The following is a 24,623-nucleotide window of genomic DNA, read 5'->3' on the forward strand; positions in this document are numbered from 1 at the left end:
TGATTTATTTGCATTCTCTGTGGCATATTCCGCATCTGTTAGGGCATTTTTTCTTAGTTTGCCTTATTGCATTAAGCTTGTATACAATAAATAACGTTGTTGAGACAGTGATTAACACACTTTCGTTTATATCAGAATAAACTGAGTTAAAGTTTAAAGTAGTTAAAATCATGACCCTTCCGCCCATATTGGTTTACCATCTCAGAATCTATTTAACTTCCAAATGAATTAATATTTTGTTAAGCAATGTTTTTTTAATATATATATATATATATATATATATATATTGATAATAACCCTATCATTTCCATATTTTAAATGCTGCCAGACACCTGGGCTCTACTGAGGCTATATTGTCCAGAATCTGCTTTATAAGTGCAGAATATCAGCTAAATATCAAGTTTTATTTCTAGAATCCCTCATACCACAATATTGTGAGAGTTCCTTTTGAAACCACTGATTACATTACCACTGATGTGATGTCACAATATTTATTTTAGTACTTCATTCCACTCTGGATTCTCACTGAATTTATAGGAATCTTAAATTTCCATATTAAAGTATTTCATTATCTGTTCATGGAGTACTGAACACAAAATGCTGAATGGCAATTTTTTTCAAGAAAGGCTGCAACCGGTTTTACATCCATCCATCCATCCATTTTCTACCGCTTATCCGAACTACCTCGGGTCACGGGGAGCCTGCGCCTATCTCAGGAGTCTTTGGGCATCAAGGCAGGATACACCCTGGATGGAGTGCCAACCCATCGCAGGGCACACACACTCACTCATTCACTCACGCACTCACACCCTACGGACAATTTTTCCAGAGATGCCAATCAACCTACCATGCATGTCTTTGGACCAGGGGAGGAAACCGGAGTACCCGGAGGAAACCCCTGAGGCACGGGGAGAACATGCAAACTCCACACACACAAGTCGGAAGCGGGAATCGAACCTCCAACCCTGGAGGTGTGAGGCGAACGTGCTAACCACTAAGCCACCGTGCCCCCCCGGTTTTACATAATCTGGCAAATTGTGTTGAATTATGCTTCAATAAAACATTTTCATGTCACCCTTGTGATTTCCAGCCGGGAAATTTGGCCATGATATATTATACTGCATGTATGATTTTGTGCTCTGACACAAAATCTTACAAAAGATTCTGATCACACAGGTATGGCATAAACTACTTTTTTGGTATAAGCTTGATGGATATATTAACAAAGTGAGACTATTGAGAAAAGTGCAGTGCAAAGAGTGCGTGGTCCAGCTCCAGCAGTCTGTATTAATGCTTTACCTCCAAATAGTGCTGTAAAGTTCTCAGCAATAATCATTTTATTAATCGATAGTAATATGCATAGATTGTACTGTACTTGGTGACCAAGGAATTCTCATTTTGAAAATTAACCTGGCTCTGTTGTCAGAAGTGTTGCTTCTGCTCAAAGGTTTTTTTAAAGTTGTGTGGGAGTTCACGTTATCTCTTTTTGCCTTTTCATAATCCCTGAACCCTGATACTCCCACCCTTCGATCAGAGAGCCTGGTTGTGAGTTGTAACGGCTGTCACAAGGCATGGGCTCCAATTGTGCGCAGTGACTGCATGTTTTCTGCATGCATGACTGCCCATGCTTATGTCTCCTCTGGTTGTTGCCTTCTTGAGGCTTGTCAAAGTTGCAGTTCAAAACACATAGATTTCCATCTGGACTGCACATCGACTTTGCAGTAACAGGGGCTCAAAGATGGAAGAAAACTATTTCTGCATACATCAACGTTTCTTGAAAAAAGATCCAAAGGCACACAAATGGCTTGTAGGTACAATTATAATAATCTGAATGCTTACTTACTATGTTAAATGACCGCCTACCCTTCACCTTCGTCGCCAATATACATTCTAAAAGGTATTTATCATAAATCCTCAGGCCCGGTAATCTCAGCAGTGCCAAAGACCTCTAAGAAATCTGTATAAGATCTGTAAAAATCTTAGACCAGCCCGGGGGAATAAACAGACACAAGTGATTCAACTCATTTGAGCATGTGTATAAGCTCTTTGAATATTGTTTAGTAGGCCTCATTGAGAATTGCTATAACAAAGCCTCAATCAAATGTCATTCTACACATTATCTCCATCCACACAAATGACTGACTCATTGGCTCTGATCTAGACCATTCCTCCTCTGGGCATTAGAGTCTACTCTAATCACTTCAGTCAAATAAATTACATCTCATCTGCCAGACTATGAGTAGTTCTTCAGAAATATTTACATTTACATTTATGCTTTTGGCAGACGCTTTTATCCAAAGCGACATTACATTGCTTTATCCTATACATTTTACATAGGTATTTGCAATCCCCTGGGATCGAACCCACAACCTTGCTCTTACCACTGAGCTACAAGGAATTGATTCTGAGGCAGAAAATAAACTATACCTCGAAGTTTGTACTTTTTGGAGTAATAATATCCTGAGCGGTCTCAAAACATTAATATTAAATGCTTTGCAAACAACCATGAATGTAATTTTTATATGAATGCAAAGCTCTTAACAGTACCATGTAGTTGAGGTCTCTCAGGTCCCTGCTTGCCAAGTCATTATGTACATAGGGATGAAGGATTTATTTTTCTTCTTATGCATTTTGTTGCTCAGAAAACAATCAAGTCTTATCTAAAGTAAAGAGTTTGAGGCCAAGAACCTGCTGGTCAGCTCTGAAAGTTCACTCTTTTATTTATTGACAAGATCAAACCAGGTTAAAGGTGGGGGGAGTAAATATTCAAAGGAGCAAACTGTCATGAAAGTACACTGACCTTTGTGTTTCAACTTATTGTGTTAGTTCAGATGTTTCAGAGATGTATAGAGACTGTATTGCTTTTGGTTTGTAGTAAATATAATGAAAATGTGATGGTCAAAACCAGAAATACAATGTTTGAGGTGTTAAAAGGTGCTTAAAAACATTTTTATTTACATCAGTTGGATGGGAGTGCTGAAGATAAAAATGACCGCATACTGTAAATAAAGAATATTAAAATGATGTTGTCAAAGACACCCAATAGGCATTTTGAAGAATCAGTCTTCTAAAAGAATCTGTGATATGGGATGGTTTGGTTTTCACCAAATAGATGCTAAACAAAATTCGGTAACAGATGCCCTTGTGACACGTTACATGTATTTACTTCAGTATTACCTAATTATGCATAAGTACATGTAACTGACCATGAACCAAACCCTTATCCTAACCTATGCCTATATTAAGTACATATAGATAACTTCTATTACTCCGTACTTAAATGTATAGTAACACTGTAACACAGGCACTGTAAAATAAAGTGTAACCCAAAATTCTATAAAAATATTTTAAGTGGAATTATGGTATTCGTGTATCTAATCCTTGTCTGATATTTTTCCTTAAGCAAACAATTTCCCCGTGATCTCATGATGTCATTCCTGCTGAGTTCTTGTCATGTTTCAACTATTCAACATGCAGTGTTAGTCTGATCGGACATAAGAAAAGTGCAGCTTTCCTTTGCTTTGTTTACCAGAGGGCTGTTGTAAATGTCATGGGAGTGGAGTGGATTGGAATGAGGAGTCTCATGTGATCTTTGCAGTGCAGATGCTGACACCTCCACAGGGATCACTGCAATATCTTCCCTGCTTTCAGATCTGCTCACAAACAGAGTCATTGTGAGATCTGTCATGGGATTTCAGCCACGTACCACAGTTAGCTGAATAGTAATTGTAGGGCTTTGTCTCTCCACTACCTGTGAATCAGTCACATGGAGGTTTCATTCTTACTTTAGGACAGTGTTGCAAATTTAAAACGTCATTGTTTTTCCTCGAGAAGCAGTTGACACTTCTGATATTTATACAGCTTTGTTAGTGAGGACAATTTAGGCAAGACTTTTGAATGAATTTGATTCCCTCTCCTTGCATTATATGACTAAAATTTCATTGACAGCAGATGATGCAAAATAAAGACTCAGTGTGGTCATTTGAGCTGCACACAGTTTCTAGAAGTAGGACCACAAAGAAACAATTTTAGCACCACTTTTCAACCTGTGTGACTCAGAATCTCTCTGTGTTGTCTGTAAAGGGCTCAGTGCATGTTATGTAATAGTCTGACGATATATGCAAATCCCAAACCCATAGCATTCTGTTCATGAAGTATAGATTTAGTCCACAGGGGGGAGCTGTGTGCATTTAATTCACACTCCCCAAAGGGATCCTCATGGGCACAGCTCACTTATCTGCCCACCACTGCAGATCTAGCGCAGACTGACATCCATGGAGGTGGAGATTTGCAATTAAGTCCATGATTAGTTCTGTGATCTATTGCTCACCATGTAAGAATAAGAATGTGATTGAAACAAGAATTTGATTATCGGTAAATTTGGTCTGAATGGAGGGTAGATATTACTGGCTGAAACCGAGAATTTGTATTGTTGTTTTGGTACACAACAGTCTGTACCATAGTAACAACCTAAATGAAAGTGCATTTCAGGAAAATATCTGCTTGAGCCTGAAAACAAGATGAACTTTGATTCTAAGTTAAGATCAAGATTTAAAAAATGTGTCCAATGTTACCAATCACAGTCGCCCAGATGAAAATGCTTTTGGTTAAATTTGATGGAGAAGTTTGATGTTCTTTTTAGCTCCTTTGCTATTTCTAGCAGTTTTGGTGGTTCCTTTTACGCGGTTACAGATTGTACCTTTAAAAAAATACTGGAAACAGAAATCAGTGAATCATAGACTAGAGCCACAGATGATGTTAGCAAATTTAATATTTGTGGAGCTCTTATGCCCATTCCCAATTCTATTTTATACCCCTTCACCCACCCATCGCCCCTTGAAACAGAGTGGCAATGGGAAGGGCTAAAAACATTCCCCTAAGACATGGGACACCATTATGACACTGTCATGCATCATAATAATACGTCACTGATCCTACATAGATGCCCAATGTTTATCACACACTTCCAAGATGCAACCGGTGCAACGCACAGCTACCGTTCCCTCACGGCCCTCGTCCCGCTCTGCTTGTCACAATCAGTTTCATGGATTACAGCCGAAAAAGTGACCCAGAACTTTTTCGTCAAAAGCAGCTCACCACACACCCTCCATTCGCCGTTTCCGGTGTGCGGTCGAAAGGGCCGGGGAAGGTGTAGCGCGTTTTGCTTAACCTGGTGATTGTGTGGATCTCTCCCTCTGTCCATTCAGGCAATCGTAGGGCGATCGCGAACAGACAACCCGGTCTGTTCGCAGCATTGGTCGGAGGCTCGGAGCGCGTTCTGCTTCCCCTGGTTTGTGATTTCATCCAGAGACGGCCATGGTTACAATAACATTTTTGTATTTGTATGTTTCTGTTCTATCGTGCATCAGTAATGTGTTACGTTAGCAAAATGTAGCTACTTTTTATAAACACTTCAGGTATTCTAGACAAGAAACTGAAGACAACATTAAATTTAACATAAACAAGATTATTATTTGTTGTTTAAATAAAAAAATAAAGGCTTACATTATACTCGCATGAGCAGCCATGTTGTCAAATGTTACACCCCTTTGTTTGAAGTGAAGTTCGTCTGTTTCGTCCGTTCACTTAAGACATAACCTACTATGTTGGTTAAGATACTCGACAAGAGGGGCATGTTGACCTACTTCATTTGTCTGTTTAAGCACTTCAAAGAAAACTCAATATTTGCGCCATGGCTTTCCTTATGCACGCTTCGGATCTTCTCGCAGTGCCAAAGCAGGTTTTCTTGTGCATCATCTTGCACTTAAATGTTTAAATTTGAGTATAGTTTAAACAGCAACATGTGCTGTCCAGGTCTCACCTGCACTTGTTTTGCAGCAGAGAGCGAAGATTTTACCTTAGTTTTTGCAACTTTACAGTCTTGTGCCACATTGTCCGTCCATTTAAAAAACCTCTCTGTCTTTCCTATACAGTGGCGTGACATAATAAGACAGAAAGTAAAAAAAAACCCTGACAGAAAAGATAAAGGTTTAAGTGTCCTACATTTTACTCATACATAGATATTTTTGTTTGGAAAATGCTTGAAAGCACAAGTGTGGACAAAGAGCGTTTTTAAAAGGAAAACTCTGATTTTAAATGAAAACATTTTAATGTGGACATGGTCTAAGATAACGTTTAAAGAGTGGCCCTGACGTGCATGGGTCATGACCCACTAGTGGGTAGCACATGTGAATAAGATGGGTCGAATGGGCGTTTCATGCATGCTCTAAACACGTGCCAGCCCATTTTTATATCAAAGCGCACCCACGCGCTGACTCTCGCATGGCCGTATGGACTGTATATGACGTAAAGCGTGATTAAAAAAATATCGATAGTAGAGGTTGGACTATCGATACACTATTGTGAAAAACAATATTGCGATAGTTTGCTGTGTCGATTATTTTGCAAAGCCCTAATACATTTGTGCTATTCAAAGTGAAGGATGCCATAATCGTCTCTGTGACATAGCATGCATACATTAAGATGATCTGTATTCGTGAGTAAGGTTTGCCAGCATTAGTTGCGTGTTCGCACTGAGTGACGCAAGTGTAATCGGAATGGCAGGATCTGACTCACACTTGAATAGTGAGACACGCAGACAACCAAAGTAACTTTAAATGCTGTAAATGGTGCCAGGAGTTTAACTGGCACATTGACTCACTGTAATGTGTAGATTAGTGTGAAAAAGGAACTTAATATGGCAAAAAATGATTGCAGTAATATTTTTTACAAGTAATATTGCTGCGCTTACCGAATATAGTGCCATTTAAACACATGTTGTGATGACTGAATATGAAGTGGATCTTAATAGCTCCTCTTGGCTTGACTGCTGTTTTCCTGAAGCAAAGTCATTTGAGAGATGTTTGTCATTGGAGACCATCCCCCATGTTACTATGCCCTACTGCCCAGTGGTTTGTCTTGTGGGACTGTTCCACGAGCATCTTATTATAGATAATGAAAGGAAAATGACAAGAATAATTGATTTAAAAGAGCACATGAAGCTTTCTCTCTTGTAATGCTATAGACTGTATTCTCCATGTCGTATGAAAAAGGTCAGAGAATGACTGTCCAGTCAGCTGCCAATGACATTCTGTGGTCTTATTGGCCAGATTCCGAGCTTCCCCTCCCCCCTTTCTCTCCTCCGTGCAAACATCCATGAAGTCACTCCATTATCGCTCCTCCTCCATAGATGGTTATGAGTTTGTCCGTTTTCTGTTCTTCCGTCTCACTGGTAACCGCTACAGATTTTTCTCTCAATGTATTAAATGATGTAAAGCACCCACGCTGAGAATCTCAACCCAACTCATGTTTAACGGAGCCCATGTGACAAACCCCACGCGCTGCAAAAGCTTAGCTTCCCCTCCCACCTTCCCCTCTCATCTCTCCTCCTCTTCTCTTGCTCTCCTCACTTCTCTCCGCTCATTGTGCTCGCTGTGGCATTCTTCATCCCTCTTTTGGAAAAGAGCCGGGTGCCTCATGCGCGTCTTGCGTGATGGATAAGCGTCATGGATAACTGAAAGAGCTAAAAACTGGACGTATACTCGCTCAGACAGACAGCATGGCTCCAACGGGGCCTCTGTGTAAACATCTCCACTGTGACCGACAGCTGTGAGTTCGCCTGTCAAGAAGGTGAATAAGGGAGCGTAGAAGACCAGTAGCAGCACAGAAAGGCATTTTCCATTGTGAGCAAGTGAAGCAGAAGACGACCAAGAGACATCAGACGAAAGGAGCAGTGGCAAAGGAGAGGGGAAAGTGTGGACAACTCGCTGGATGAAGGAAGCAGACTGGCTGTCCCTTCCCTGGCGTGATGGAGTGAGACAAGGAATGAGGGTGGATGGTGAGAGCGGGCAGCAGCAGCAGCAGTGGAGGGGCCGGAGGAGGAGGTGCAGGGGGAGGTGGTGGAGCAGGAGGTGGCCGGAGAGGCAGGAGCAAGTATCGCTCGAGGAGGCGATTCTCCGGCTCCTCTGTGGCCGAGCGGCTCAGCTGCAATAGCGGCGAGAAAATGTCGCCCAGCATCAGGAAGTTAGACTGTTTCTCGCCCATGCTGTGCCACTGTAAAGTGGCCTGTACGAACAGCACCATCTCGCTCATGTTTGGATGCAAGGTGGGTGGCAAGAGTTGTTGGCAACAGTTTATTCTCACCAGATGCAAGAAAAGAGACTGAACCGCAAGCCACACGTATAATCAACTTGATGAGATAAGAGTTGTCTTAGAGACCTCTTCTATAGCTAAAGGTAGGGATATATAAGTATGTATAGTAGTTGGAAGTGTTTGACTGGTGGTATTAATGCACTTTGAGCACCCTGAACCAATAGCTATCAGTGCATATGCCAGTGATGTCTTTTTCCAATTTGACAGATCTTTCTCTTTTAATCAGTCATTGGCTTATCTCTGCTCTGACTCTAGTTAACACTCTCTGCTCTCCAGTAAGCATTCTTTTTATACTGATGGAGATTGTATGCATTTCATTGTATGAGCTCAGGGTAAAGCCCGTGGCTCATTAATGAGAGTGTGTCACAGTAATACTGTATGTTAGCTCTGGCATAAACACACCAGAAGAACTTCCTGATTAAAAATTTCACTGGGTTAACTTGCAGAATTACATGTACGAAACACCACCATGTTATACTGATCCATTGGACTGAAACTGAAATGTCATTCCTTACAATATTCGATTTGTGCATTGGTTCATATACATTGATAGGGAGAGACTGTATTTTGACTACACATGTATATTGTACAATATGTAGATTTTGGTTCCAAAATGAGATAACTCTGTTTAAAAAAAATAAAAAATCATGTTTTTTATTATGTTATCATGTTTTATTGTGTTAATTAGCTGTATCTTTTGAGTTATTGTGGCTCAAATCAAAACAAAGCACCTGCCGTTTGATTGATATTAAATGGAATGTACAATGATAAAAAAAGATTTAAGATTTTCTTTTAAACGGAGTTATCTCGTTTTGGAACCAAACTCTTCATATGTTGAAAGGGACAGTTTTGCCAAAAACAGATATTCATTTACTCATCCATGAGTTGTTCCAAATCCAGTTCCATTGAAAGATATTTGGAAGAATGCGTGTAACCAAGCAGTTCTTGTCCACCATTGACTACCATAGTAGGAAAAATTACAATGGTAGTAAAGAGTGCCCCAGAACGGTTTGCTTTCCTACATTGTTCAAAATATCTTTTTTTGTGTTCAACAGAACAAAACAATTCGAAATTTTATTTTTCTTACTATTGTAGTCAATGGTGGCCAAAAACTTTTTAGTCACAAGCATTCTTTAAAAACATGTTTCTCTGTGTTCATCATAACAAATAAATTTGTACAGATATGAAACAACTTGAGGTTGAGTAAATGATGACAGACAAGCTGAGTGATGCAAACAGTGAAATGATACAGTGCTGAGAAATCTTGGCACACTTTGGTCTAGTTTCTAAACCAAACTAGAGGACTGTGGCAAACTGTTCTATAAGTTGTGTTGTGATGGCATTGCTGTTTGACCTTTGTAAATCAGCGACACGTTGTAGTGGCTGATAATGGTTAAGTGTTTTTATCAGACTCTCAAATATTTCACTTTTGCCCACACTTATGCCTGATGATTTTGTATTTATTCAAATGACTATTTAGTCACTAAAACTAGAAGTATATTATTGGAATAACATTTGCAGTATTTAACTATAGGGTCCTTTTGGCTTCTGGCGTGATTGCTGTCTGTATTTTGCCGTATGGTGTCCAACCATGCCACCTCGAATGATGGCGTTAACCTCATAATCCGTAATGCACAGACCAAAGGATTACATGTCATCTGCTCTGCATGGGATTTATGTTCAATTAGAATTCATTATTAATTTATTTGATCTCTCTAGAACGTGTTAATCTTTTTGTGCAATTCTGAAATGGAGCAAGATCATTGTGTGTAGATTTTTTACAATAAAAAAAAAAAAATTCACAGCATTTTTTTAACCTGAGGTGAAAACAGCAGTGTGACAGTGATGCATGAAAGCATCATCCTTTTCTTGCCTTTGAACCGCTGCACTCCTAAATACTAATTTCTTAGTCAATTGTCCTTTGTTCCAGAACACACTGGCTGAATGTACGATTTCTATTTTTAGATTCTTAAAGAAGATAGGATTTTATGATAGCTTTGTTTGCCTTCTTGTCTCTGTCACTTTCTGTCTTGAGACTTCGATTTAACAATGGCGAGACTTGGCTACATACCCCATTTATCAGCAGCACATCAACCAAGTTGACATGTATGAACAAACAGTTAGAATCCAAAAGTAGCACTTCTCAAGCACCATAATAGCAAAACCTGAATTTGTGAGTAAATAAAATACAGTGTGCAAGAGACCACTAAATAATCATATTTTAATAGAGACCAAATCATATTTTGGAATTTAAAATCATTTTTTATCCCCAATTTTTTAAAATAAAGTTTGAGAAAAGTATTTTAGCATTTAGATTTTTAACCCTTTCGTAATAAGCTCATGAAAGATCAGATGAAAAAACCTGTTAATAGGGCCTAAAGCATATTTTACATAATGCTATAAAAACCATTAATAAACACTTAGTAGGTTGTTATATGATCATCATATTTATATTGTTTACAATGTTTTTGTTGAGAAAAACATGCACATAAATGTTCAGATGAAAGTTTGAGTTAGTCTGTCAACAGTGTCTGCACAGAAACCCTTGGGCTTCTTCGCAGCGCAGCACGATTACGGCAGGTGCACACAGCCTTGTTTTAAAGGTTGTTTAGCGATCAAGTTTATCAAAGGGCTGTGTTTCGTGTTAATAGTTTTGATAAAAGTAATTTCAAGTTTAAACTGGGTTCGAAGCAGACAACGCTATTCTCGCATTTGACCTTAAGATTGGTGATTAGGACTCTTGCATTCATCGATGATTTAGCTAAAGACAAATAGTAGGCCTATTTTTAGTTTTTACATTTACTAATGAACAAATATTACTCGCTTAACTTTATTTGTTTTCACAGCCAAATTATTTACGATTTATTATAGATATTTGTCATCACGGCATTGTTTCTGCCCTTTGTTCACACAGGGTGCTTTTCGGGACTGATCCTGTTAATGTTAATATAAGGGTTGTCACGGTGCCATAAACATATCTTACGATACTATACCTTATGAAATATCACAGTACTTGGTAGTATTGCGATGCTGTGTCATTTTCAAAAAAACATGCACGGATCAAAAAATGAAACATGGTGTATTTAGTGAACTGTATTATACTGCACACTACAATATTTGTAGTCTTACCTATATTAATTGTATAATTTTTACCAAATACTGTAATATACTGTAATATGTACTGTGGTAAGATTAAAAAACACTAGGGTCTAGTAATTTTAGCAACATTTACTGCAGTAATTACTAAATAATATTTTTTAAAAGTTTTTCCATGTTTTCAAAGCTTTGATTGTGTTTTTTGGCTGTTTAACAATGGATTAAAAAAAGTTAAACGGAGTTAAATGGAGTTCAATTTTTTTTTATATTTCACATATTTCAAGTCTATCGTCCACAGCTGTCTCTCTTCTCACGAAACGACTTCTTTTCTTCTGGTTTCTTCAAAGTACCGCCTTCCGAAACCCTCTGATTGGTAAAGCTGACCAGGTCTGTCGTGATTGGTTCAAAAGTGGTTAAAAGTGTGTGAAGATGTCCCATCCATACCATCTCAGCGAGTTCCGCTCCTCAAGCTGTTGTGATTGGTCGGTCCCCCTCTCAGTGCACGTGAATTCATAAGCTTTGGCTTTTAGCAATAAACAGTAACAATTGCGTCAACTTCACTTCATCAGTTAAAAACATGCGGATCGATCAAAGTGTAACAGAGGTCTGCTAGTGCATACTCAAACAATCTTTGTTAGAGATCACGTTTTTTCTAATATGGCGAGGGAAATTACACCGGTCCGAATGGCGTCAGGCCGGTTATCACTTATAACAGAAACGTTAGTTTTGCCTTTTTATATTGGACCCGAGTTGGATAATAAACCAAACAGATTGACTAGGAGACTGCAAGCAGGACTTCAGAGGACGTTTTATAGAAGTGTTTTAGACAGAAGGATGCGCACACACACACAATATCAGTGTATTACACAGAACAGCTTTCACAGCCGATGTTAAAGGTCTTGGAAGCTGTTATTTGATCCTTGGTTATATTAGAATTTGTGTAGCTGAATTCTTATTACCAGCTGTAGGACTGTGATGAAAGTGAAAGTAGTTTAGCGCATAGCTCAGTCAAATGTTCACAATATCTGATAACCGAATACTACTCCAGTTCTTCCTCTTCTCTGAGGAAGGCCTCGCCCCTTTTTTGGCGTATTCCTTCAAGTGGTCTATTCCATTGGGTGGAGGTTATTAAAAGTACTCGGAAAACTGACATCATGTACCCGGGAAGTAGAGGGGTGTTGTCAATTCCAGCCGTTCTCTGTAGTCCTTTAAAAGGGAATTCTGTTAAAGACAATATCTCGCTTGGGATTTAACTTTGAGCTTTATCCTTCTTCAGGTATCATTTATGCTATAATATCAATATTACACAATAACAAAAGTTTGAAAAATGCGATCGCGGGTAATGGCCGCTATAACATTGTAACTAATTCAATCAATGTGCAACAAATTGCATTTATAGCAATGCTGAAAATGGAAAATGTTAGGCTTACTTTAAATGTGACTAAAATGGCTATTAGGTGGCGGCATTTTGTTTTTGTGTCAGTGAATCATTCAACCAAATCGTTCAAAACAGCCGATTCATTCAAGAATGAAGCAAGTGTCTTGATTAATGACTCACTGAATCATTATCTCCGAGTCAAAAAGACGGATGAAAGTGTTCAAATGAACGTAAATGCGCATATGCAACATCAGTTGCGGCACTACGATACTACCGATTGAAAAACAGAGCGGCATGCCACCGTAGCACCATTACACCCTGCAACCTTAGTTAGGTCCATTTTCTGGAATCACTTTTTGGATTATTCCGGGATGCCTTTGCGTTCACAAAGAAGGCATTCTGGCAATTTTCCGGGATCAGCGGTCTGTGTGAATGGGGTTTATGTATAGAGGCGTTTTATCGCTACACTGTAAAACCGGATAAGTTAATATAACTCAAAAAAATTGTTGAAACTGATTACATCGAAAATTTTAAGTGATACTAACTAAATTTTATAAGTTAAAGAAACATAATTTTTTTAAGTAAATGGTACTAGATAATTGTAAGTTATATTAACTAAATTGTATAAGTTAAAGAAACATAATTTTTTTGAGTAAATGGTACTAGGTAATTTTAACGGGCACTTACTTACTATTACAAGTTAATTTAACACTATTAGTTAAGTAATTTTATAAGGTGTTTATGGGTTCACATTACCTATTAAAATTAATTAAAGATAACTTAAATGTTTATGTTACAATACAATTTATTTTACCATCATAAAAACATTTTAGTTTTTATTTTACCTTCATAAAATGATTTTAGTTTTAATATCTCAGTAACAAATTACTCACTTTATTCATTTTTGTACCTTTTTAGATTTACATTATCAAGTAATTAAATTGCTAACTATAACACATTCTGAAAGAAAAATAACGGTTAACAGACAATTTAAATGCGAGTTACTCTTTTATTAAGTAATCACAAAGCATCAACATCAAAACATGTCTGTCAAATGGAAATACTTCTATACAGTGCAAGGCCCTTGAGAAATGGGCTGAGATAACAATCACTTTTAGAAGTGGACAATATGGATATCTGGATATCACCCAGCTCTGGGCCTTAGCTTCCCATCCTCCAGACCCATCAGGACTTTCTGGGTGAAGTTAAATGTGTTGGCCAGTTCTTTTGGGTAACTTAGGTCCAAGGCGTAAGTTAGCCCAAAAAGCATGGCAAATGCATCAGCCAATGTGGAAAAATCAATAACCATGGTACCCTCAAGTACAACTGCAATCTTCTCTGGGCAGAAGAACGTGGCATCTGATGAATTGCCACTAATGGAGAGGAGACCAAGTGGTACTGCATCAATGTCTGGTTCATCAGATTGCTCAACCTGAAGACAAGAACAGAGAACTGTTACTCTAAACTTCCAAAGGATGATTGCTAATAAGTGACATATATTTACATCTATTTCAAACCATTCTATCCCATACAGTAACTACAATTCTAATTAATATATTAAAAACATGGAACTAGAACCAGGATGACATCTGAATGGTAAGGGAGATTATTGGTAATAATCAGCTTACATCCCACGTCTTGAGAAAGTTGGAGTCGTCCTCTTGTAGATAGGTGGGGAGAGCACGGAGGACGGCAGCTTGTCGTACATGGACGTCCACGTTTTCCTTCAGAGAGAGAATTAGAGACTGGAGTTTGAGAATCTTGATTTAACATGGAATAAAATCTGCACAGCAACACAATACTATGCATCTACCTCTCAAATGTCTGTAAGTACAACCAAAATATTTAAAAACCCACTGCAGTTTCTTTATCAGGCATCAAGAAGTGTAACCAACTGACCTGGAGGTCATATATCCTGAAGAGCTGACTCAGTACTTCAGACACTTTCCCTGTGCGAGCAGCTTTCTTTCTGAACAAGCTCAGAGAGATTGAGAACTTAGTTAGGTTGTAATATTTGCCAAAATACTAGGAAAAATATGTGAATACACACAATGCTAAATCAGTTATGTAACTTATTAGGCATTATGCTCAGTCAAACAAACCTTTAAATATTTTTTTTAAACTGCACAATTTGCTTTTTGAAATGTCAAATTTTAAGCAAGAACAAAAATGTCTCCGCTAAATAACACAAGCTACTGGTGTGGCTTGGGCAATAAATACCTTTCCTTACAAAATTTTTTTACAACACATGGAACAAAGTGCATCAAATTATTGTCAAACCTCTATGAAAACCACTAGTTGTCTATTCATGCGTGCCAATTCACAGCCCGCCATTTTGAGGTCGTTAAAATATGTTGCCCGAAAACGATTTAATGTGAAAACCGATGCTGATGCAAAAAGACAGACTTTGATATATTTTTAAACACGAAATACAATTCAATCCATTTTACCTTTAGTGAGGCAGGATAAAATGTCTCGAGACATTCTTACTCAAATGCATAAAATACATTAACTGCTAAGACACTAAAACTTTGCAGCAGGAACTTAAAATTTGCTTTTTGAAATGTCAAATTTTAAGCAAGAACAAAAATGTCTCTGCTAAATAACACAAGCTACTGGTGTGGCTTGGCCAAACTATTTAAATAGAATTTATAAATACCTTTCCTTACAATTTTTTTTCCAACACATGGAACACAGTGCATCAAATTATTGTCAAACCTCTATGAAAACCACTAACGTTAGTTGTCTATTCATGCGTGCCAATTCACAGCCCGCCATTTTGAGGTCATTAAAATGTGTTGCCCGAAAATGTTTTAATGTGAAAACCGATGCATTAACGGATGCAAAAAGACAGACTTTGATAGATTTATATATTTTTAAACACGAAATACAATTCAATCCATTTTACTTTTAGTGAGGCAGGATAAAATGTCTCGAGACATTGTTACTCGCTTTGAAAATGCATAAATTACATTAACTGCTAAGACACTAAAACTTTGCAGAAAATAAAACCAGGAACTTACCAGATTAGCGTGCCCAAAAAGAAGAGGAATAAAATGGATGGCAGCACAACGAAGAAAATCTTGTCACCAGCTGGTTCAGAAAATTGCATGGCACTTTTCTCATCAAAGGTCCTCACAGACAACACCGCAGCAAATTCCCGATCGAAAAAGATCTCCTCCTATGCTATTTTTATAAAATAAGATCGAGTTATTCACGTGTTGCAAACTTAGATTTATCAAATTGTCATCATAAGCAAGTCAGGGAAGCAACAAAAACATGGCGTGTTTTCGCGAACTTGCAACTGCTACTAGAGGGAGGAGCACGTACGCACGTGGGTGACGTCAGACGGGAGTATAGTAAAACTATTTGAGTGCACTGACAAAAACAAATTAAAGCATTTGAGTGCTGTACACTTAGAACTTCACTTTCGTTTTAATTACACAGAAAATTAAAGGCGAATGAACGTTTTTATTTTTTTGAGTAATTACAACCCATTTTATTTATCTAAGTTTTACTGTTTGGTTTTACAGTGTACTGAGAAGAAAAGACAAATAAAGACATTTTATGTTCGATGTTCCAAGGCTTAAATCAATCATCATCTGCTGTCTTTTTGTTACATCAGTGACACCGAATGCCTCCCTATGTAATGGAGGACAAAATAATTCTGTTTACTGAATGTCTTTATCCTAATCCTAAAGGATAAGTTTATGTTTTAGTGAGTGGGATGTTGCCAGTGTAATTTGGAAGAGACCTTTTGAGAAACATTTAGAACTTATTTTAATACTAACGTCTAACTTCACTTTTTTCTTAAATTGCAAACTGATACATGATGAAAGCTCCAAGCTTGACTAGGAAATAACTTATTTTTAATCTTAAAAAGTTTCTTCTGTACAGTACACGTTTTAGTGGAAAAATGTCTTGTGTTTAGCATTTATTTTCAGAACAATTCTTTTTTTGTTTTTATACAGATACCTGGCTTTTTGCGTTTACATTTGGTAGTAATAGAATCCTTTATATTTTGATCATGCCTGTGACGAGTCTCCCTTAGCACAATCAGCGTCGCCATGGAAACAGAGGGTTTCATTGAGGCGCAGCTGCCGGTCGTTAGGAAATAATGAGAGGCAGCATAAAAGCCTGACAAACCCAAAGCAGAGGGAGGTACGACTCCATGGTATGCAGGCTTTAACGTGTCTCTTCCCTTTTCGTAAGCAGGCTCGGACTAACGACCGGCAGTTCGCCTTGGGATCGAGTCACAAAGGAACACGGGGAAGAACACACACCAGCTGGAGATCACCACGAGCTTTACGAGCTCACCTCACCTCTAAACCTCCCGGACCGAAGTCACCCAGTCACGGACACCTGGGAGATCCTTCACGGCCACGGGAACACATATTCCTTTAAATAAATTCCCCTCCGGAGTGTGTGTGTTTAAGTTCTGGTGTACGTGTCATTTCTCCACCCGCCACACTGGTGGAGAATGCGGGCGTATTGGTGAGAAAACGACACGTACCAAACCATTAACAACTCTTTTCGTGGTTTGTTTTTCCAGATCGGTTCTCTCTCCTATCACCTCTGAATTATGGAAGACCTTGCCCGTCGACTCACGGAGATCAGTGTACGACAGCAACAGCTGGTCGAGGTTCTCACCACGAGACAAGACCGTACTGAGCGGGCCATGGAGAAAATGAGTGAGTGTATAGCAGCGCGGGTACCGTTACCAGAGGATCGGACCAATGCTCACCGTCTGCTAACCAAGTTGACCGAGCAAGATGATGTGGAAGCATACCTTCATCTGTTTGAGGTCATCGCGACTCGGGAGGGCTGGACTCGGGCAAATTGGGCGAAAATCCTTGCTCCATTCCTCGCGGGAGAGGCCCAACGTGCATACTACGCTCTACCGACTCCCGCCAATGAAGACTATGATACCCTCAAGGCGGAAATCATGGCCCGAGTAGGATTATCTCCGATTAGTGCGGCCCAGAAGTTTTTTCAGTGGACGTACGAGGAGCAGCTCCCGGTGAGACACCAAGCCACACAACTTTCAAGGATTGCTCACCTATGGTTATTGGCGGACAACCCCTCGGCATCTCAAGTGGCCGAAAGGGTGGTAGTGGACCGTCTCCTAAGAGCCCTCCCTAGACGTCTACGCCACGCCGTTGGCATGCGAGGACCCACCACCATGAAGGAAATGGTGGAGTCGGTAGAGCTTGCCGAGGCATCAGCAGGCCGTGAGGTAGGAGAGAGAACAGGACCACCACCCCGGAGAATGACCCCGCCATGGCGACCATCGGAGGGCACCTCTCGACCAGGCAACAGACCGGCAAATCTTAACCCAGAGGACGAACCCATGCCTACAGACCGAACCCAACCAAGCGCTCGCTCCTGGCTGTCGGGATGTGGACAACACGGACCCACCCTCCCTGGAGCTCCCAGAAGAATTGTCCACATTAACGGTCAGGCTATAACCGCCACCCTAGACTCGGGGAGTTCGGTAACGCTGGCCCAACCAGGAGTCCTTCCGGCTCAAGCTAAGAAGACTACAAGAATACCAGTCATGTGCGTCCACGGCGATATTCGACAAGTCCCAAGCTACCGAATTACATTGTCTACTCAACAAGGAGCCTGGGAGATGGATGTAGGAGAGGTCGAAGACCTTCCAGTGCCAATATTGCTGGGCCGGGACTATCCTGCGTTTGACCAGCTGCTGGCGGCATCCTACAAGAACGCCGATAAGGGGATGGGTCGTCGCCACCGTCGCCAACGACCGAAGCCGAAGGAACACCGAAAGGCGCTACTGGCTACGGAAAGCGAAAGGGAGGGTAAGTGTTCAGACCCTAACCTCTTCTCTACACTATTCCAGCAGATAACCGGAGGAGGATCCTTTGGTAAGGAACAGAGAGAGGATGACCGGCTGAGGAACTGCTGGAACCAAGTGAGGATGGTAGAAGAGGAGGTTCGATTACCGGGTCCCCACCCCCTCCCGTACTTCATTGTCCGGAACGGTCTGTTGTACTGTGTCGCACAAAGACGGGGGGAGGAGAAACATCTACTGGTGGTACCGAAGGGGAAGACTGATACTATCTTAGAACTGGCACACACCCACCCCATGGCCGGCCACCTGGGACCCGCCAATACAACGCAACGTATTCGAGACCGATTCCATTGGCCCGGCCTGGAAGCCGAGGTCAAGAGGTATTGCCAGGCCTGCCCAGTGTGCCAGAAGACTTCCCCTAAGAAACCTCCCCCCAGTCCCCTCATTCCATTACCCATCATCGAGGTGCCCTTCGAACGTGTGGGAATGGACCTGATAGGACCGCTGCCTAAGTCTGCCCGGGGACATGAACACATCCTAGTCATTGTCGATTACGCCACGCGGTATCCGGAAGCCATACCGCTGAGGAAGGCCACCTCTAAGGCCATTGCGAAGGAGCTATTTCTTCTTTTCAGCCGGGTGGGTATCCCCTCGGAGATCCTGACTGACCAGGGGACTCCATTTATGTCCCGGTTGATGGCAGACCTCTGCCACCTACTCCAGGTGAAACAACTCCGCACCTCAGTTTATCACCCTCAGACAGACGGCTTGGTGGAGAGGTTCAACCAAACCTTGAAGAGGATGCTGAGGCGGGTGGTGGCAGAGGATGGGCGCGACTGGGACCTTATGCTCCCGTACGTGCTCTTTGGAGTGAGGGAAGTACCCCAAGCATCCACTGGATTCACACCCTTTGAACTGCTGTTCGGCCGACAGCCAAGAGGACTACTAGATGTTGCCAAAGAAGCCTGGGAACATCAACCAGCCCCGCACCGAACCCTCATTGAGCATGTACAGGAAATGAAGACGCGGATAGACCGAGTGATGCCCTTGGTCCGGGAACACCTCTCCGAGGCCCAGCGTGCCCAACGAAGGTGGTATGACCGGACTGCACAGCCTCGAGAGTTCGTACCTGGGGATCGAGTGATGTTACTTCTCCCAACGGCGACTTCTAAATTTCTGGCATCCTGGAAGGGACCATATAATGTCGTCGAGAGGCTGGGGCCGGTCAACTACCGGATCCGTCAACCGGGACGCCGCAAGGAGGACCAGTTATACCATGTCAACTTGTTGAAGAAATGGGTAGCACCACCGACCCAGACGGCGGCGTTTGCGGAGTCAGGACCACCGGAAATACCCATGGGGGAACATCTATCAGCCCTTCAAAAACAAGACCTCAGGTCCCTGGTCAGTCAGTTTGAGGACGTTTTCTCCGAGAGGCCCGGGCAGACAAGGATTATTCAGCATGAGATTCGGACACCCCCCGGTCTCATAGTCAGGCAGCGTCCTTATCGGGTCCCTGAGGCTCGTCGGCTGGCGATAGAGGAGGAGATCACCAGGATGAGGCAGTTGGGGGTTATAGAGGCATCCCGCAGCCCTTGGTCGAGCCCTATTGTGATGGTTCCCAAGCCCGACGGCACCCTCCGTTTTTGTAATGATTTTCGTCGATTGAACGAGGTATCTAGTTTTGATGGGTACCCCATGCCCCGGGTGGATGAGCTTCTGGAGCGTCTGGGAAAGGCCCGGTATATCTCCACCTTGGACTTGACGAAAGGGTACTGGCAGGTACCTCTGGCTCCAGAAGCTAGGGAAAAGACAGCCTTCAGTACGCCCTCTGGACACTGGCAGTACCGGGTACTACCGTTTGGGCTCCATGGGGCCCCTGCCACGTTCCAGAGGATGATGGATGTCCTTATACGTCCTCACCAAGCATATGCCGCGGCCTACATAGATGATCTAGTCATCCACTCGGAGGCATGGGAGGACCACATAGATAGATTACGGAGGGTACTGGTCGACTTAAGGAAGGCAGGGTTGACGGCGAACCCACGGAAGTGTCACCTGGGGCTCGACGAGGCTCAGTACCTGGGTTTTCGAGTGGGAAGGGGTCTGATCCAACCCCAAGAGAGAAAGGTGGAGGCGGTCAAGAAAGCCCTCCGACCTCAGAATAAGACCCAGGTACGAGCCTTTCTGGGGCTGGCGGGATACTACAGATGCTTCATCCCCAACTTCTCATCAATCGCCAGCCCCCTGACCGACCTGACCAAAAAGGGACAGCCGGAGAAGATTCTATGGACGGCAGAAGCGAATCAAGCCTTTCGAGCCCTGAAGGAGGCTCTCTCGTCGTCCCCAATACTTCATGCTCCCGACTATAGCTGTCCCTTCATCCTCCAGACCGACGCATCGGACACAGGCCTAGGCGCAGTGTTGTCTCAGAACTACGGGGGTGAAGAACACCCGGTGGTATATATAAGTAAGAAACTCAACCCCGCTGAGACACGCTACGCCACGGTCGAAAAGGAGGCCCTGGCGATCAAGTGGGCAGTCCTGGAGCTCAGGTATTACCTTCTGGGAAGAAGCTTCACTTTGGTTACAGACCATGCCCCACTTCAATGGATGGCCAAAGCAAAGGACACAAATGCGCGGATCACTCGCTGGTTCCTAGCGCTCCAGGACTTCCACTTCACTGTGATACACCGAGCCGGGGCCTCCCATGGCAATGCGGACGGTCTGTCGAGGATGTGGTCAGGTTGGACATCCCGGTCAGGTAAGCGACATCCACCCCCCTTACAACCACATTCTTCCATGGACAGGAGGTCCCGCCGACCCATGACAACGCTTAGGGGGGGGGGATGTGACGAGTCTCCCTTAGCACAATCAGCGTCGCCATGGAAACAGAGGGTTTCATTGAGGCGCAGCTGCCGGTCGTTAGGAAATAATGAGAGGCAGCATAAAAGCCTGACAAACCCAAAGCAGAGGGAGGTACGACTCCATGGTATGCAGGCTTTAACGTGTCTCTTCCCTTTTCGTAAGCAGGCTCGGACTAACGACCGGCAGTTCGCCTTGGGATCGAGTCACAAAGGAACACGGGGAAGAACACACACCAGCTGGAGATCACCACGAGCTTTACGAGCTCACCTCACCTCTAAACCTCCCGGACCGAAGTCACCCAGTCACGGACACCTGGGAGATCCTTCACGGCCACGGGAACACATATTCCTTTAAATAAATTCCCCTCCGGGGTGTGTGTGTTTAAGTTCTGGTGTACGTGTCATTTCTCCACCCGCCACAATGCCTTAGGAATTTTTGTAGTTTAGTACATTTCTGGTTTATTTTGATGTTTTCAAGAATGAAGGTACATGTAACACAAGACACAAGTTGCATTTCCTGTTAGTTAACACAAGGCCGGGTGAATTCATCATGTCCTATTAATATGAATAAAACATTTTTTGTAAATAATTTCCTAGAAATTATTTTCCTGCCAGTCACAACTATAACTTTAGTAGGATCAGGTGTTTCATATATTAAATTCTGATGAACTGGGGCTCTTTATTATTTTTGATTGTAATATGAGGTCTACTTATCACGTTTGCATGGTTTTTACGTCCAAAAACATCAAAATCAATAAGTAATAGGCTATTTTCAGCACAGGTTTTGAGACCAGCTCTGCAAATGCAGAGTGTGCCGCATTGAAGACACTTGGAAGTAAACGGCCACCGCTTTGATTGGATAGCAGTTTGCATAATTGGAGCCTTCTGTGAATTTGGTTCGAGACTTAACGTTAGGTTACACATTAGCACCATTCAAAGTTTTTGCATGGCATTAGTATTATCTGGATACCACCTGTGATATTTCATGTGATGCATTCGCACAGGATGATTTTACTCAAATTTAATGACTTATTTCCCGGATGTGATGACAAGGCTTTGCGTATTATTTATATTGCCTATACTTTGACAGTACCTGTCCGCATTTGAGACCAGGGATCCCGAACTGGACAAAATAAACCACAATCGCGGGTCTCAAATGTTATGAGAGTTTCCATGATAAATAAACAAACAGGTGACTCCCTGTAACTTTTGGAAATCACCCAGCACCCAAAAATAATACAAAATACTTCAAAACAGCCTCAATTATTCGCAAACGGTGGATAAAACCTTGAAAAATTATATATGAGCCCACCAAATCACAGAGATCCCAATTCGCACAGGCTTAAGATCACAGACTGCCTCTGCAATTAATACAAATGACTGGAGGTCCCTATGTGATACTAATCTCGTGCGAATAGTGCTCAGGGCACATCAAGTGATCTCTAACAAAACATAGTGACGTATAGTACAAAAATGTTTTACTCATAGGAGATTGCTGTGCCATTCCTATTGGATCCAATATTGAACGCACAGCACTGCTTTTTAATTTTCAACTCTCCACAAATTCAATATTAAGTGCACTGGACATGCCTGTGCTTAAATAGGGAGCTGATGTTAAAACCTGTGAGCAACTACTCGTAAGCAACATCCCACCTGCCAGTATGACCAATAAGACCTCGCTCTGACAAGCATCAGTTAAAAACAGGTTCTTAGAGTGCATTAGAGGTGCATTAGAGAAATGAGAGAAATTGTTTGTACGTCGTTTTTTAGGTTGTAATAGACAGATTCATTGGACGGCATGCTTTCAGTGTAAGAAGGCAATCCTTTCTGTGTATTTCTAAAACAACCAGGAACCTCCGAGTCATATTTGATGAACAGCTGTCCTTCAATCATCACATTGCAAATACAACGTGGTCATCAATACGCCTTATTCAACGTTAGAAAGGTTAGACCCTATCTTACTGATCATGCGGCACAACTCCTTGTCCAGGCCCTGTTAATCTCAAAGTTGGATTACTGCAATGCTCTCCTTGCTGGTCTTCCTGCAAAGGCTATCAAACCCGTCCAGCTGGTTCACAACACGGCAGTATGCCTCATCTTCCAACATCCCAGATGTGCTCATGTGTCTTCCCTTATCATCTCTCTCCACTGGCTACCGGGTGAAGCCTGTATCAGATTTACGTCACTAATGCTTGCCTACAGGGCTATCACTGGATCTTCTCCGGCATACTTTCACACACTCCTACACCCTATCAAGAACCCTGCGTTCAGCAAACCAGCGGCGTCTTGTATTGCCTTCTCTGGGGGCAGTAAATCGCTATCCAGCTCATTCTCCTCCACAACTCCTTTTCTGGTGGAACATTCTTCCTAACTCAGTCCGGTCAACCAAATCTCTCACAACATTAAAAATACTACTTAATACCCATTGCTTTTGTGAATACTTGACAGAAAAAGAAAAAAACTAACCCTCTCTCTTTCAACAGGTGTTGATCTAGCTTTTGTTGAAACTAGTAACTTTGTATTAGCACGTATTGTATTATTGCTCCTGTATGACAAATCGCTTATTGCTCCCTGAACTCTCTGTAAGTCGCTTTGGATAAAAGCGTCTGCTACATGACTAAATGTAAATATAAATGTCTTCAGCCTTCGTGTCTTTCAGCAAATCAGATGGGCGGTGGGCGGGCATTGCTCTAGGCCAGGGGAAAGAGTGGTGTGTTACAACAGAGGAGAGTGCATTAGAGCCAAATAGCGTGTTTCAAAAATAAATAAATGTATCTGCAAATCAGCTTTGAAATTGGCAATGAAAAAGTCTAGAGCAACCTCTGGTGCAGCCTCATGTTGAGCTGTGGCTGTTGGGATTTTTTTATCGGGATTCCAGTCCTCAGTGCTGGAGTATCAGGTGTTTCCCAGAAAAGCCTCAGATTGAATAGTGAGCTGCCTACCTCATCCACAGAGGACCATGAGTCAATTGTGAGTGGTCGTGGTTGCCAGGAGATCCTCCTCCTTCTGTGCTCAGCAGGGAAGACTGAGAGTTCTTCCCTTCTATCATGTGCATCCTCCCACCTGCTCTATACACTGAACACCTCCAAAACAACCCTAATGATAGGAATTCTTTATGCTAGTCTTACCAATAAAACCATTAAGGGATGTTCAGGGGGCATTGTATATCATGGCTGTATTGTAAGATAAAACATAACCTCCTGAGCTCTGTGGACATACATTAAAAATACGTGTATTTTAGAAAACCCTGTGACTTTAGATTGTTCACTAGGGTTAGTGACAGGGTTTGGTTACTTAATGTCAGTTTAAAGAAATA

The 24,623-nt window shown here is 41.8% G+C and overlaps 1 protein-coding gene across 11 annotated transcripts in view; it reads left to right on the top strand.

Annotated features, from left to right (window-relative positions):
- Positions 1 to 24,623, top strand: part of dlg1b (discs large MAGUK scaffold protein 1b) — an 86,702-nt gene that overhangs the window by 15,531 nt on the left and 46,548 nt on the right. The window contains exon 1 of one of the 11 annotated variants that reach the window (XM_056744007.1): positions 7,431 to 8,104. The exons of 9 other annotated variants lie outside the window; for them this stretch is intronic. In XM_056744007.1, coding sequence (XP_056599985.1) covers positions 7,835 to 8,104 — 270 coding nt within the window. In that variant the 5' untranslated portion in view covers positions 7,431 to 7,834. Of the gene's footprint in view, positions 1 to 7,430; positions 8,105 to 24,623 lie in introns of those variants that run through there. One more of the 11 variants, XM_056744012.1, reaches the window with a different exon arrangement.

This window comes from Triplophysa dalaica, chromosome 3 (genome assembly GCF_015846415.1).
Source record: "Triplophysa dalaica isolate WHDGS20190420 chromosome 3, ASM1584641v1, whole genome shotgun sequence".
In the NCBI taxonomy this organism is placed as follows: Eukaryota; Metazoa; Chordata; class Actinopteri; order Cypriniformes; family Nemacheilidae; genus Triplophysa; species Triplophysa dalaica.